At 49.9% G+C, this 14977-nt stretch overlaps 1 protein-coding gene across 1 annotated transcript; it reads right to left on the bottom strand.

Moving 5' to 3' along the window:
* Positions 1-1143: 1143 nt before the first annotated feature.
* On the bottom strand, positions 1144-14826 carry CRAT (carnitine O-acetyltransferase). Its single transcript, XM_017810153.1, is given in 16 exon segments — positions 1144-2025; positions 2553-2690; positions 3208-3270; positions 3735-3870; positions 4002-4124; positions 4627-4746; positions 5196-5296; positions 5983-6161; positions 6519-6693; positions 7265-7430; positions 8304-8357; positions 10416-10534; positions 10979-11245; positions 12365-12467; positions 14667-14743; positions 14746-14826. Coding segments are annotated over 16 exon segments (2118 nt in total). The 3' UTR covers positions 1144-1809.
* Between the last annotated feature and the right edge of the window lie 151 nt (positions 14827-14977).

The following is a 14977-nucleotide window of genomic DNA, read 5'->3' on the forward strand; positions in this document are numbered from 1 at the left end:
TTTATACAATCACTGGCTGTGCAGGTGAGTTTCAGTTAAATTTTCTTCTTTAAGGTTTAAGTATAAGATAGAAGCTTTGAAATAACATCCTTTCAGGAAAAAAATGCCAAACCATTTAGTGCAAATTTCTTCATTTTTGTTCACCAAGGCACTTTGATCATGTCCCTTGCAATTATTTCCCTGTTAAAAAACAGGCCCTCACACTCCTAATGCTTCTTGTCTATGATGATGTCCCAGCAGACATATCTTGAAGGGTGTGCAATTTAAATACAGAATTCCTGTTGCAGACTCAGCACTAGAATTCCTTATTACCATACAGTTTTACTAAATGAAAGTGTAGTCAGGAACTTGGATTCTGGCAGGATTGGTTGGAGGTAGTTCCTATGCTACCATTGTATGTTAATGTTTATATATCATCTTTTACTGTCTCAAGTTTGTCAGCCGAACACGAAAACATGATCATGAGATCATTCTCTTACAGAATAAAGCTGACACAAATTGGAGTAATATTTCAGTAAGAAATAACTCCCAAGAGTGGCAGGAAAGGTGCTGATACTGCAGGAACAGTGGCTGCCACAGTGCACAAACATCTACAGTATCCACATGTTCCCAGCTTCCTGCTTTTCAAGATTTTCTGCCTTGTTAAAAGCCGAGTGTTGTGAAAGAAGGGTGATTCTGCAGCTGTTTTTCCTTTGGCCCTTAACAGATTTTAACTCTGTGGGCCAGAAATGGAAGAATGTTTGGAGTTCCCGATCAGAAATGTCCTTATTTGTCCACAGCTCAGGCAAAACAGTGTGCACAAAAAGGCTGTTTCTGAAAGCAAGGTATAAAAACATGTGAGTCCTGAAGGACATGAGGCACGTGGCCTTATGGCTGGTAGGCAGAGTCAGCATCTTTTTCCTTTCCTCAGTTCCAAAGAAAGGTACAAAGCTTAGCAAGTGTCCTGCTGAATGCATAGACAATCTCTTCTCATCTCTGCAGATGTGAAGCCAAAGCTGGCAAAACCTATGTGAGAGGAGTTTCATAGAAGCTTTGTGGGGGAGAAAGCTTTAGGCTGAGCTGGAAGATCAATGGCAGGACCACAGCAGCAAGCTTAACAAACAGCCCAGAGCAACAACAACAAAACCACCAATAAAAACCACCTTAGTTTGCAGGGAGTCATGTTCTGTTGTTAATAAGGTCAGTGCAACAGAAGGGAGATCCCAGCGTCCTAAAACGAGGGGAAGGGAATGTTCCTGTAAAGCAGATACTGGTTGGAGTGCCTGGGATTAGTAGTGCAGTGCACTCTAACAAGGCTGGATCTGCTCTGGCTTAACTTCTTTCTCCCCTTGCCAAAGTTCAGTGGTGAAGTTTTGCTGGAGCAGCAGAAAAACCTTCAGTCAAGTTTGAAAGACGCTCTTCGGAAGGACTTAGTAGTTGCATCACACAATAAACATTCCCTGCTTTTCCTGGAGAACTACCTTCCTCACCAAATGGATTTAGATACTGGTAAGGACTGTGCTTTCTGTATTCCTTTATAGTAAGTTTTGTAAAAATCATATTTGAGTCCTCTTTGAGGACAGGAAGGTGCACTTTGCATTGACGGGAGAGGACCAGTCAGTTCTACTTTGGCTTGAGACTGTTTCCTTTCACTACAGAGTCTGCTATCTGCGGGTGACTGTTGTGTAACCTCTTGATGAAAGCAAATGATAGAAGCCTTCCTAGGTTCCAGGGGCAGCTTTTCTCTCAATTATTGTCTGAGGAATTGGGAACTTCAGCGCATGAGGCATAGCCCCTTTAACTAGGGGGGGTTTGCATCATGTTTGCCTCTTACAGTTTGGATTTGGGAGCAGCCTGGAGCAAGATCCTCATGTCTAGCAGTGCCTTCTCGAGATAATGTGCCATGCGGGCGGCGTTTGTGTCGGCACAGCTGTTGAAGGCTGAAATTGCAAAGTTGATGTGTTCTTCCATGGGGTTGTAACAGATTCCATAGCCATCTGGAACCACGGGACCAAAACACATCACGCAGTCTGTCTTTGCTGGGACCTGTGGAGACAATGTGATTAAAACCTTCTGACCAGTCAGAGAGAAGGGAAACCATCAAATGCAAACAGCTCTGTCAGCAGGAAACTCATCTCATTAAGGTGCTCTAGAAGGGCCTCTGGTCAGCCCCACCTCCCACCACACTCATGCTGGATCCTACAATTTAGCAGCAATGTGTCTTCCTCTGCATTTCCCAAGGAGTGCTTCTCCCCAGGATAAACTTGTAGTAAGTCACAAGTAAGAATCAGAGCACAGCAGATAAGATGAAGCTGTCCTGGCAGCTGGCTTCATTGATCTCACTTGCATTTAGGCACCAAACACTTCTGGTGATCCTGGCTTTGGTTAGGTTAGTTTTTACAAGGCTGTGAGGGACTGTGGCAGCGGTAAGGTCAGATCTGCACCTTTATGGGATTGGCAGCTGGCTTAAAAATTCCTGACCCCAATTGAAGATTAGTTCATAATAGAAAGGAATGAAAGAAACATGGAGAAGAAAAGCATGAAAAGAAGCAGAGAAAGCACTTTTGTCCTACCTGGCTGGTTGAGAGATTGAAGTGCATTGCAACAGCATAGGCTGTGTCCATGAACAGCTCTGGCATGCTCACGAGATCCTCAATAGCCTGGAGCTTCAGGCCAAGGAGGTGCCGGTCTATGGCATTGCCCCGTATGGCCTGGAAGGAAGGAAGGGCAGATGAAAGCCAGTCCAGCAGGCCAGTGAGCAAAACTATCCATTTTTTTGGGACAAAGAAAAGAACACTTCTAAAAATCTCTACATGTTGGAAGTTAGAAGGAAACTAGATCTTGCCTTTAGGACCACTAGTCATTCTTAATTGTATGGACTGTGAAATTAAACACACCAGTGGAATCAACCTGACAGTTCCTGCCCATGGATTCCCTTTGGTTTAAGGGGTCCTTGTGCAACTTTGGCATTTATGAGCAGCAATGATGGTAAGAACTGAAGCTATTGTAATATGTGATCCTCTCCTTTAGGTCAGTCACAAGGGACACTTAACCCACTAGCTAGAGAGAAAGGATTCACTCCGTGGCCTCAGAGCACTGTCAGATCAGAGTTAGACCTTTGCAACAGCCATATTGCTGTGTCAGTGAAAGCTCTTAAGGTCTTTTCTTTCCCCAGAACCATCATTTGCTGGGTAAAACCCTAAGTCTGGCTGCACAGAGGACACTCACCATGTCTGTGTATTCCCTGTGGGCCTTTGTGGCTCTCCTCAGCAGGTCTGCTTTCTCCTGGTCCTGAGAACACACAGATGTAATTTTTTTTCAAGAATGGAAAACCTCATTTTGGCTGTTCCTCTAGGATGGAGGGCATTTCTGTCTTGGGTGTCTGTACAAAACTAACTTTTATATTTACTAGATTTAATTTTTACATTGTTTTGTTTTGCTGTGTTTGTTCATTCTGAATGGAGTTCATCCCTCAGTAGCAGAACTTAGTCTGAGTAGCCAAACAGACTTTTAGAAGGGACTTTTTGGTGGGATTAGAAACATCCATGTGTTGTTTCCCAGGCTTTCAGCACATGTAGAAGAAAAGCCAAATGAAACCCACGGGTTTATATTTGTAAATACATATTTCAAGCTACGTTTTGGCTCAGTTTCGTAACGGGTGCAGTTCCGCTTAGCTGAAACCAGCTGACACAGGGTCAGCCAAGTAAGCGGCTTTTATTTTTAGGAGCGGAGTCCTCTCACTCCAAGTTCCTCACCGATTTGTCAGGGCTGTCCATGGATTGCACAAACTTGAGGGAGTCCACGGAGGTGGAGCGGATGGTGTCGGTGCGGCCCAGGCGGAACATCCTCAGCGACGCGCTCTCGTACGTGGCGCAGGCGTGGCCGTACATCCTGCGTGTGGAGGGGACAGCCACAGCAGTGAGCCTGCCCTGGGGGAAAGGCCCTGCAGAGGCTTCTCTGTGCCACCTTTATCAAGCTCATGTGTTTGAGGAGGTTAAGGAATTCCCTACTGGTGCTCTTACCTGTAGTACGCCAGCTGCAAGGCCAGCTGGATAAAAGCATCAGGGCTTATCTTCTCTGACTTGGGGAAGCCTTTCCCAAAGTGATGAAAGACCATGACTTTGATATCCAGGTCTTCGACCATTCTGCAAGGAAAGAAAAAATGTTTCTTTGCCTGTTGCTTGTTCTTGTAACACAGAGGAGTGGATTTGCTTTCACAAGGCTCAGAGGGAACAGGCCATGTGGATCTGACCTATGCAAGGACAGAGAGCTCCACCACACACAGATTTCTTTGGCCAGCACCACAGAGGTAAGATTTTTTTGGCCACTGCTGAAAATCTTCACCAGCTCAGATGGGCTTGTGTTTGTTTATGCTCCAGTATTCCCAATTGGATCCAGTAAAGTCTTGCTCATTCTTAGCAAATGGGATGGATCAGTAATTACGCCTTTCCAGCACCTTTGACTTTATTCCTGGCAGGTGGCTTTAGTACTTTTCAGCTCAATTCAGCGCTGTTGACCCCAGAAGTCCCTGGGAATGCTCCCTGGCTGCAGCAGGGAAAGCCTCATTTAAACCACTGCCATGCTCCAAAGGGGGACATGAATTACTCCCCCAGTCACTCACTGACCTCTCCACTGCTTCATACTCACATGTTGAGGTTTTGCTTTGCATTCTCTATGTCATTCTTGATTTCTGGGGTGATGTTAAACCGCAGCTTTTTGGGCATTGGCAGAGGAACCGTTGGTGATCTGGCCTTCTCGGGTTTCTTCCTGCACAGAGAAATGGTTCTGTTTGATCAGACCTTTGACATAAGGCTCAGCTTGAACACCAGAGCCTGGATAGAAATGCACAGGAGATTCTCCCTAACACCTTGTGACACTGGTTATGTTCTGAAAAATTCCTCACAATGCCAGTATGCTGTTTTACGAAGGGTGTGAATGAAATGTCTTCTGTGCCTTCTGCCCAAAAGAAGAAACAAACACCTCTCCCTGGCTCAAGTTAGTGCAATTCCCCAAGAGTGGAAGCAGTACTACCAGAGTAGCTTGGCCACTCAGTTCTCCTCATGGATACAAGAACTGCAATACCTAATTAGCATCCCACCACCCTTCCTCCAGAACAGATTCCTGGGGATTGAGCTGTGAAGAGGCATGTTCCTGGGAGGCAGGTGGTTTAGAAACTGTTCCCAACAGTGAGGAAGAGCAGGGGAGGCAGGACTCACGTGAACTCCACGACATGATCCAGAAGAGCAACGATGGGAGGACCTTCAGAGGGAGCATGTTCATACACGAGACCACAGGAGCCATCTTCAGCAATGATGAACTGGGAGAGAAGCACAACAGGAATTAGCTGCAACTTCTAAACTTTATCCCATCAGTGAAGAGTTCCAAATAGGAACAAAACAGCTGAAAACATTATGAACAGTTCAGCAAGTACAAGAAGAATCTTCTAAAGCACCATTGCTACAATCCACAAGCCAGGATATACCAACTAATGAAGGAAAAGCTCCAATAGCAGCTGCTGTTGAAGGCTCTTGACAAGACTGAATGGAGAAAAGATCAGAGGGATGCTGTGGGATGGCAGCTTATGTTTGAGAAAACAAAATAAAATGCCATTGGGCAGCTCCTGGCAGAACCAGGAAAAGTGACAAGCCTGGAGGAGATCCAAGGAACAGACCTCCCATCGTTTGGGCTGCCTCTGAGCAGACAAGGAATTGTTCACCGCAGGCAGAAAATTGATTTATAAGGAACACAAAGACCTGCTGCACTGAGTAAGCGTGGGCAGAGGCAGTAGAAGAAACAAATCCCTGAGGCAGCAGAGTGCTGGTGACTGCAAGGGGAACCACAGCATCTCGCACTGTCAGCCACCACACCTCGTCTGCCTTATTTTTCCACCCTCTTGACAGGAGGAAAACTCGCCTGCACAAGGGATTTCTTGGACCTTTGTAGTCTCAGGAGAAAAAATCTGCAGACCCAGACCTGCAGCACCTTTGGAGCACCAGCACTTACCTGCAGGGTCTTGTCGAACCAGCGGTTGCCGCTGTTCCAGCGGCTGCCGCCGCCGTGCAGCATCTGCGCGGCCACGCGGCTGTTGTAGATGTCCTCGGACACCCGGGGCATGGGGGCATCGAGGCACACGGTGCAGATGCTCTTCTCAATGGCACGCACGGACTCCTTGTTGGTCTTGTCTGGGAGAGAAAGGAACCGCCAGTAAGGAAGGGGAGTTGAAAACCTTGTTGAAAGAGCAGGTTTGGAGGACCCGGTGTTGGAATCCAGTGGGGGTGTACACAGCTATTACAGGTGTGAACATGCTGCCTTCACCCTCCTTTTTTCACATTGTTTACATGTGCAAGGCAACAAACTCTGGGATTTCAGGTCTAACAAACCAAGCTTCAGACCTTGCATTGATTGCCCTTTGAGGTGAAAACCTCATGTCGCCTGTCCAGAACAAGCTTCCAAATTTCTGAGCAGAGCACAGTGGTGAGGTTGGCAGCTCAAGGATCTGCAGTGTTTGTTAGCACTTGTGTGTTAGGGGCTCTACATACCTTTCAGGAGGTTGTTGTAGGCTTTTGCCCAGCTGTTTCGGTGGTTGGTGGTGAGGATCCCAATAGGTTCTTTGTTTGTTTGGAGGGAGGTGTTCCATATCTTCTCCAGCTGGATGAAGAGCTGCTCGGAGGTCAGGGGAGATCCATCACTGTTGTAAACATCCAGCTCAAAGAACTGAATGGTGAGAAGAGTGGACAAGGACAGAGGGAATGAGAGAAGCTTGTTATTGTCCAGACCCAAAAAACAGGCAACAGCTACTTTGAGAAGGTAAGACCTGACCTAAGAACTCGGCTTTAAGCAGAACTTTGAAGGATACTCAGAATTGAGAAACCCAAGTCCAGCTTCCCTTGCAGGGTGTAAATACAGTCCTGGTTTTAAGAAGCTCAGAAACCATGGTAATGAGAGCCAAAACACATGAGGAATTCCTGTTTCTGAGACCAAGCTGTGGTGGGAGGGTTTGTTATCCAATTTCCACTTGCAGTTTCCAATTCCAGGCATAATCTCTAGGCTTTGAGAGATAGGAATTTCAGGAACAAGAAGCAGAGGAAGAGAGCATTTTTTTGCCTCGCACTCTGTTGCTCACACATGGCAATTCCAGCTCTTGGCCTTGCTGGCCAAAGAGGATAAAGTGAGCAGGAATGACTCCCAGGTGAGGCAAACCTTGTGGGCAGAGACTTTCTCTTGTTCCCTTTCTGGATCACAACTAGCTGAAAGGGACACTTTGAAAGCTCAGGAGCTGCCATACCTGGAAGTTGTGAACCACTGTGATGTGCCTGGACTGCTTGTTGCCTTTGGCATAGTTGACAATGGAGTCCCGCTTGGGCCCGGGAATGCGGCAGGAGGAGAGGATCTGGTAGTACTGGTTCATGCAGAGGGGCTTCCCACCCATGTACTCCACTGGAAGGGTCTCACTGGAGACACAGCAAGGTAAGGAGGGAGGGAGAGAGAAAACAGATCAGTGTGAGCAGGTCACTCTGCTGCTGCTGTCACTCCAGCAAGACCTAAAGGTGCTGGTGGGATAAAAAAAGGGGCTGTGCTTCCCCATTCCTACCAGCTTTCCTAGTAGGGGCTACAAAAAATGTCTGTTTGCTGACCTTCCATTTGGGAAGGAAAAAGCACCATCCTCTCTGTGACACCAGAGAAATCTCTGGACCTACTCCATGGCTGTAGTTTTGAGTGACGAGTGTCTGATGTGCTGATATGACATGAACTAGGCTGGGGTCAATCACTCACTTTAGCAGTCATATTCCAACTACCCTTTTCACAGCTAGCCCTGAACCTTGTTTGACTGTTGGTGCTGGTAAACATATTTTTGGACCATAAATATGGCATGTTCAGCAGAGATTTGCTGGTGACTAAAAGAAAAAGGGTAAGGGAGGCACAAATTTCTCTAGAGCTCATCCCGTCTGGCTGGGAGATGAGAAACACCAGGAACCCAAAATGAGAGAAACAGATTCCTGCTGCCTGAGCTGTACCTTGTCCTGTGAGCAAACAGAAGCACGAAGCTCCACAGGACTGGCAGTCGGGCTCGCTCCCTCCAAGCACGTTTGTGTGCCAATGAAAGCATTAAGGTAAACAAAGAACATGAAGAAAGAAAAGTAAGCTTGCTTTCTTTCCAGCAGTAGTGACTGTGGCAGTGAGCAGTGCTGGGGATTGCAATATCTCTTTTCAAATATGCGCTGTCTTCTCTTGCCTTTCTATTTGGAAGGGAGATTTATGGACAAGGCTCAGCCTCTCTATGACAGGAAGGAATGTGTGAGCAGTCAGGAGGGTCAGTAACTCACTTGTCAATCATGGACTTGAAATCCAGGATGCCCTCGATCAGCTTGGCGGCAAACCTGGAAAAATATCAAATGTAACAATCTGAGATTCAAGCACAGACCAGCTGGGGCTGAGGGATGAGCAGAGGAGGATTAGCAGAGCTGCTCTCTGCTCCTTAGAAAGCTCAGCCTTTCTGCCAAGCCCCCGTTGTGCCCATCTCTGGTTCACTGATACAACCACTCTGGGCTGTGATTTGAGATACCTGGGTAGTCCTCCCACATGGCACTTTTTTTACGTATCTTACTGTATAACCAAGGAATGCTGGACATCTTACAAGAAAGCAGGATTCAGTCCAGATGACCCTTTAACAGCAGCGTTTGTTACTGATCTGTGAGGATTTTATCACATCCGAGTTCTGAATCTCAGCATTAAAACAGCACCAAGAGAAGGGGATTTCTGCCCTTTCCTGGCCAGGGGCCACCTTGGAGTGTCAAGCCAAATCACAGAAGTTTCTCCCTGCATCCAAGACTCATCACTGCTGACTGAATTCCTATCCAGTGAACATCCTGCTGCTCATGCAACCCTGAAGAACCTTCCTCTGGCACTGAGGGCTCTGAAACAAAGGCAGAGGTGCTGCATGTGGACACTGAGGTGTTGTGTTTACCAGGATCACGTGAACACTGCCAGTGCCAGCAGGGCTGTGACAAGATTAGCCTTCTCTGACCTGGGAGCTCCCACCCATCCATGGGGGAAAGGAGGTAGGGGGTCACTGGGACAAGAGGTTGTGGTCAGGTGATGCCAGCATTTGGCATTTGCAGGCTGTGTCCTCTCAGATGGCTCAGCCCACCCAGCCCTAGGAAAGACCAAAGGACACAACTCCAAGAACTTAATTAAGGGCTGTTAAACGAGACATCCTGCAAAATAGTTTACAATGAAAATTTCACAGCCTAATTGTAAAACCTGAGGGAAACACCAGTGAGAGAGCCTGTGTTCCTTTTCTGAGATTGAACAGGCTGGGAGCAGAGTTTGGGCTCGAGGAGAAGTTGGTTGACTCATTTTCAGACAGCAGTGTTACCAGATTAAGGAGTGGAGAACCACCACTTTCTAAATTTGCCTTTTGGTTTCTGAAGCTTTAATCTGAAGCTGCACTTTGTACAACTTCTTTGTACAGCCACAAACTACCCAAACACACATTTAGATTGTAGTTTTACAGGGAAGCCCAGATTCTTATGCAGCTTCTCAGTTCTACTAGTTGGGGCACTGGCAGTTCTCCAGATCTTATGTGCTATTTGGACAGCTTAAGAAGGAATAACATGACAGAGCTTTCAGAGATGTTTGTGTACTTTTGCACTGTCGTAAGGTTTATCCTCTGCACCTCTGCTCAGGTGTGTCACGGGGGTGGGAGGGAGGATTTGTTCCTCACTGATCCCCTGGCTGTTACTTTTGATCTCCAGGGCAGTGCTGACTGATAACTGTGGCAAAGGTAACTGTGTAAAGGTCAGTGCTAAAGTTTGGAAAGGTGAATTCAACACACTCATAGCAGTGGTTAAAAATTAAAGGGAGGCCACAAGGAAGAGAGGGCATGGCAAGGTCTGATTGCAAGGAAAGGCTTGGAGTGGAGAGGCTGGTCACTGTGAAGTTTCCCAAACCATAAATCACAAGTGAAACAACACAATAGGGCTCCCTCATCCCTATAAACCAGAAAACTCCAGAGGCATTCCTGGATAATCTCCCTTACATGCCTGGGCTACTTTTTATGGCTCCTTTAAATGCACACACAATCTTAGTGGTTCAGATACATCCTCACAATGCCTCCAGCCAGTGATTTGACCATCTTGCAATGAAGATCTGTGCTAGGGCAAAGACTTGAACGTAGGTGTTTAGTCCCTGTTTAATACCTGAACCACTGGACTCTTTGGTTTTCTCCCGTGATTAAATATTTAGCCTGGTGTAACCAGGAGTTTCCTTACAGCCTGGCAGCCTTGCCCTTGGAGTCCTCTTGCACAGCACAGACAGCTCAGACTTGGGGACCACATGATAATTACTTTCCCAATCAGCCTGAACACCCTCATCCTTGTCCAGCACAGAAAACTTATCCCACCTGTAACCTAAGGGAAAGGAGAAAAGGACTTTACCTGAGCTGACCTTGTCGATCCAGAAAATCCTGCTTGGGTAAAACCACACCTGGGCTGGAGTGGACCACAACTGGCAGGCGATATTCCAGGTAAGCTGTCTTCAGCCACCAGTCTGAGAGCTGGGATGCAGAAAGGCAACGTGCAGGGATGAGCTGCTGTTTGACCTGAGCCTGGCTCACAGGTCTCAGCACCCTGCCCCACACTTTACAAACTGTTTTGGGTTTCTGCTTTGCAAGTGGGAAGAGGAGAGGGCGATTTGAGCAGGGCAGAGGAGATTCTTAAGGCAGGGCTCTAGTAGAGGGTTTCCTTCAGCTTCTTGGGGCAGATGCGTGATGCTGACAGAGCCTTCAGCAGCCACAGGCAGGGCCAGCAATTCCCTGTCCTGCCATAAACCTCTCTGCTCACCCAAGTCGTGCTGAGGAGCTCAGGGAGGTCAGCAACAAACTGGTCACAAAGGTGATGCCATTAAAACACAGGTGCCAGTGGACCCAGCCAGGACATGGGAGAGGTGACCATCAGCCCTCCACCCTCCCTCCCCAGCGCTGGGGGCAGTCCTGACCTACCCAGTTCTCTGTTTTCTTGGCTCTTCTCTCCAGGCCCTTCTGCAGCCTCTCCCCGACGCCTCCCGGCTTGCGGAACTCGGCCACCAGCTCCTGCGTGTGGTTCAGCTCCTCCTGGCTCACAATGGGCTGCAGGGTCAGCAGGTACCTGTCCAGGGTCTGCTGGAGTGGTGGCACGGGCAGGTGGGGCAGTGCTTCCTGGTGGAGCTGGATTCTGCCCAGGATCTTGCCTAGAGATGCTGTCGGCTTCAGCAGGCCACAGGGCCTGGCCTGCAAAGCACAGAGCAAGTGTTGAGACAAAACTTCCCCCTGGTGTGCACGAGCCAGCAAATAACCTGGATCTGGGAATCTCCATCCCAGCCTGTCCACAGGCATACAGGTGTCCCAGCCTGGGAGCAGAGCACGGCTGTTTGCTGGAGAGGGTGCAGGGCACCCAGGAGAGCTGCAAAAGAGGAACTCCATCTCCCAAGACTCCGATTCTCAGCTCCTCTGAGAAAATGCTGCTGGGATAATCTCCCACACTGGGTGCCTTCCAGCTGAGAGTCTCCGTGTGTTTGACAAAGTCAAACCCTTCCATCCCACGGTAAGTGGGAAGAAAGTTGTGAAAGAAATAATCATCTTATGTACTGTCAGAAACTTTCAGAGTTTCTTACAACAGCAGAAGGCAAAAAAGTTAAACAGAACCCTCGTGCCCAACCAAACTACCCTTTTGGCTCTGAGGAGGCAGAATTTAGCTAAGTTTTGGAGCAGGATTAAAATGCTTCTTCTCTGACTGCACAGGAAATTGTGGGTGATGCCAACAGGCTCCTGAGGTCCAAGTGGGTCGTGTGGGAGCAGAAGCCTCAGAAAGCACCAACCATTTCCCTGGGCAGAGAAATGAAACTGAGCAAACCCAAGTGCTAACCTGCCAGTTTTCCCCCAAAAGAATAACAACATCCTCTTGGGTGAACAGGATGAACATCCTTCAGCTTGAAGATGTTTAAATTGTACTCTAAAGGTTTGCAGTTCCCTCTGCATCTCTCTCTCCATTGGATCTACTGAATCAGACACTCCTGCAGGACTCTGGACTTTGCATTGTCAGTGTACTGAGGATGCAAAGCCAGAGAGAACAATCCCTTTCATTTTCAAAACCATGAAAATAGCTGTCCCCACACCTCCTCCCAGCAGTTAAGCACAGAGAAGAAGAAAGAAAGATCTAAATCTGCAAGGTGACAAAGTCCCCAGGGAAAATGCCCTGTGCTCTTTGTGGGACCTGGCAAGAGCTGTGAGACCAAGGTTTGGAGAAGGAAGGAGAAAAACAAGAGAAGGAGGAATTACTGAGGCAGGAAAGAAGAGCAGGGCTGGGAAGGAACGGAGGGTGTTAATCATGGAAGTGTGGGCATACTGTACCTTCTCTGCTTGCTCCTGCTTCCTATCCATGGCTGGGAGGACAGAAAAGACCGTAAACCTCTCCCTCGGCCTGTCTGGGTCTCCTCTTCCACCTGACAATGTGCTGCCCGTGCAGGGCGTCACCTTATTAGCCAAGTGCCACATGACTGCTCCGATCAGAGCTCAGGGGCTGGCACAGCCCCGGGAAGGGACGGGAATAATCAAACCAAGGTTGCGACAACTGCCCCAGAGGTGCCTCTCTGGGCAGCCCTGGCAGACACTGCCTGGCAGTGCTGATCAATAACTGCGGGCAGAGTCTCTGTGATCAACAGCTCTCGGCTCCAGCCACGGCAGAAGTGACAGCAGCGGGAACGTTGTTCCCTCAGCCTCTGCATGGATGGTGAAACTACTGCAGCTGTTGTGAGAGGTGCCTGGACACGAGGAGAGACCCCGGTTTATGTCCTGGAAGGAGGTGGCACCGTGAGCTGGCACTGGAAGGGAAAAGCTGCAGGGAGCCCTTCTGTGGGGGGTGGGCAATTCTGTCCCTTTAGTCAGGCAAAGGTGGCCAGAGGGTGTCAGGTGAGGACAGTGACCCAGCCTCACTGGTGGTAGTGTAAGATTAGTTGGAGTGGGCGCAAATTCAGGTTGGGGCTAAAGGAAGTATCTTAACTGCTCTCACTCCCTATGCATGTGTGGGCATTATTGCAAGCTGAGACTTTGGGGAGTTCTGGCTTGTCAACCTTTAAAAAAAATACCCCAAAACCCAAAACGTATCTCCACAGCAGGGCAATGAGAGACTCATGCAGCCACAAGGACTATCAGCCCCTCCTTCCTGTCTGTCTAATGAACTGAGGGGCTGACAAGCACAGTCTGCAGAGCTCAGCTCAAGAATGATGATTGCAAACAAACACTTTCAGATTTTCCCCTGGGGTAACAATGAAAATCCCAAACCAAACTAACTGAAGCCACTGCATGTTAAAACGTGGAATGCATTTGCATCTTCCCTCTTTTATGTCCCCTGCTTGTTCAGTCTGGAGTTAAACTCCAAAGTGTTTGGTGGGAGGAGGAACAGCCTTCAGAGCTGAGCCGAGGAGGCAGCTGGCAGCAAACAGAACAGCCCACCTCCCCCCACAAGCACTAGGAAAAGGAACACCAGTGGAGCAGGATGTGCAGACAGGGCCAGCCCGTGGGCTGGCATCGCTCCCCAGCCATGTCCAAGCATGACAGATGACCTTTGCCAGAGCCTGCAAAGCTGGTGGGAAAGGAAATCCACCTGCAGCCAGGGGCTGGGGGGCAGGAGGAATTTCACAGCAGTGTCTGATTCTCAGCACGGCCACAGTATTTGAGTGTCAGATGTCAGAGGTTTGTCTTTGTCTTTTATTTTTAAATAAGAAGCTGGAGACTCCCTCAAGCCCAGAGACAACCAGCCCTGCCTGGGCCCTCTAACCCCGGGAGTGGATCCGTCCTGTAGCTGCTCTCCTGCTGCTCTGCCTCCTCCTCCCGGGACCTGACAGGGTTTGCAATAAGCAGTTCCCAAGCCCGGCCCCTTCGTGCTGTCCAGCCCCAATGGGACACCTCAGCACAGAAAAGACAAGGAGCTACTGGATGGGGTCCAGCAGGGGCCACAAATGCGATTAAGGGACTTGAGCATCTCTTTTATGAGGAGAGGCTGGGGATGCTGGGCCTGTTTAGTTGGGAGAAGGGAAGGCTGAGAGGGGATCTCACTAATCATCCTCATGCAAGGGAATGGTGCCCAGCAACAGGACGAGGAGCAATGGCCATAAACTAAAACATAAGGAGTTTCACACCAACGTGAGGAAGAACTTCTTTCCAGAGAGCACTGGTGCCCAGGGAGGGCGTGGAGTCTCCCTCTCCAGTGACATTCCAAACCCACCTGGACCCGTTCGGGTGTCACCTGCTTCAGGTGACCCTGCCTGGGATCTCCAGAGGTCCCCTCCAACTCTGACTACCCCGTGATCCCGTGATTTCCATCCCGGACAGCCCAACCGCTCACGCTGCCGCCGGGCACGGGGAGGAACCGACCGGCCCGGGGGGACTGACCCGGGCAGCGCCCCTGCCCCGCACCGGGGGGGCTACGGGAGCTGGGACCGACCCTCCCACCCTGCTCACACCGCGGGACACCCGCCCTACGGCCCTGATCGGGGACTCACCCGCGCCTGTGCCCCGGGCTGGGGCGCGGGGCCAGCCCCAACAGCGGCACTGCCCGGAGCCACCGCCTGCCCGGGGAAAGACCCCGCACGGACCCGGCTGCCACCTCCCGCCCCGGCTGCAACCCAAGCCGCCCCTCCCGTGCCGCCCTTACCGCAGCCCTGGCCACCAAGGCGAGCATGGCCCCGCGCCCCAGGCCCCCGGCCCGCCGCAAGGACACCGCGGCCACCCCCGGCACCGCCGCCCCGCTCCGCCGCCGCGGGGCGGGGCCGCCCCAACGCCATCTTGGAGCGGGGCGAAGCCTGCGCCGCCATCTTGGAGAAGGGCAGGGTGATGCTGCGAGAGGGGGGAGCGCCGCGGACGGTGTCGCGACCCTTCTCTAAGCTGCCTTCTCTCCGCGCTGGTGAGGAGGATCCTTCTGCTCGCCTCCGCGCGCCCCCGTTCCCCCACTGTGTGGGCAGAGAG

The sequence above is a fragment of the Lepidothrix coronata genome, unplaced genomic scaffold, assembly GCF_001604755.1.
Source record: "Lepidothrix coronata isolate B3197 unplaced genomic scaffold, Lepidothrix_coronata-1.0 Scaffold28, whole genome shotgun sequence".
In the NCBI taxonomy this organism is placed as follows: Eukaryota; Metazoa; Chordata; class Aves; order Passeriformes; family Pipridae; genus Lepidothrix; species Lepidothrix coronata.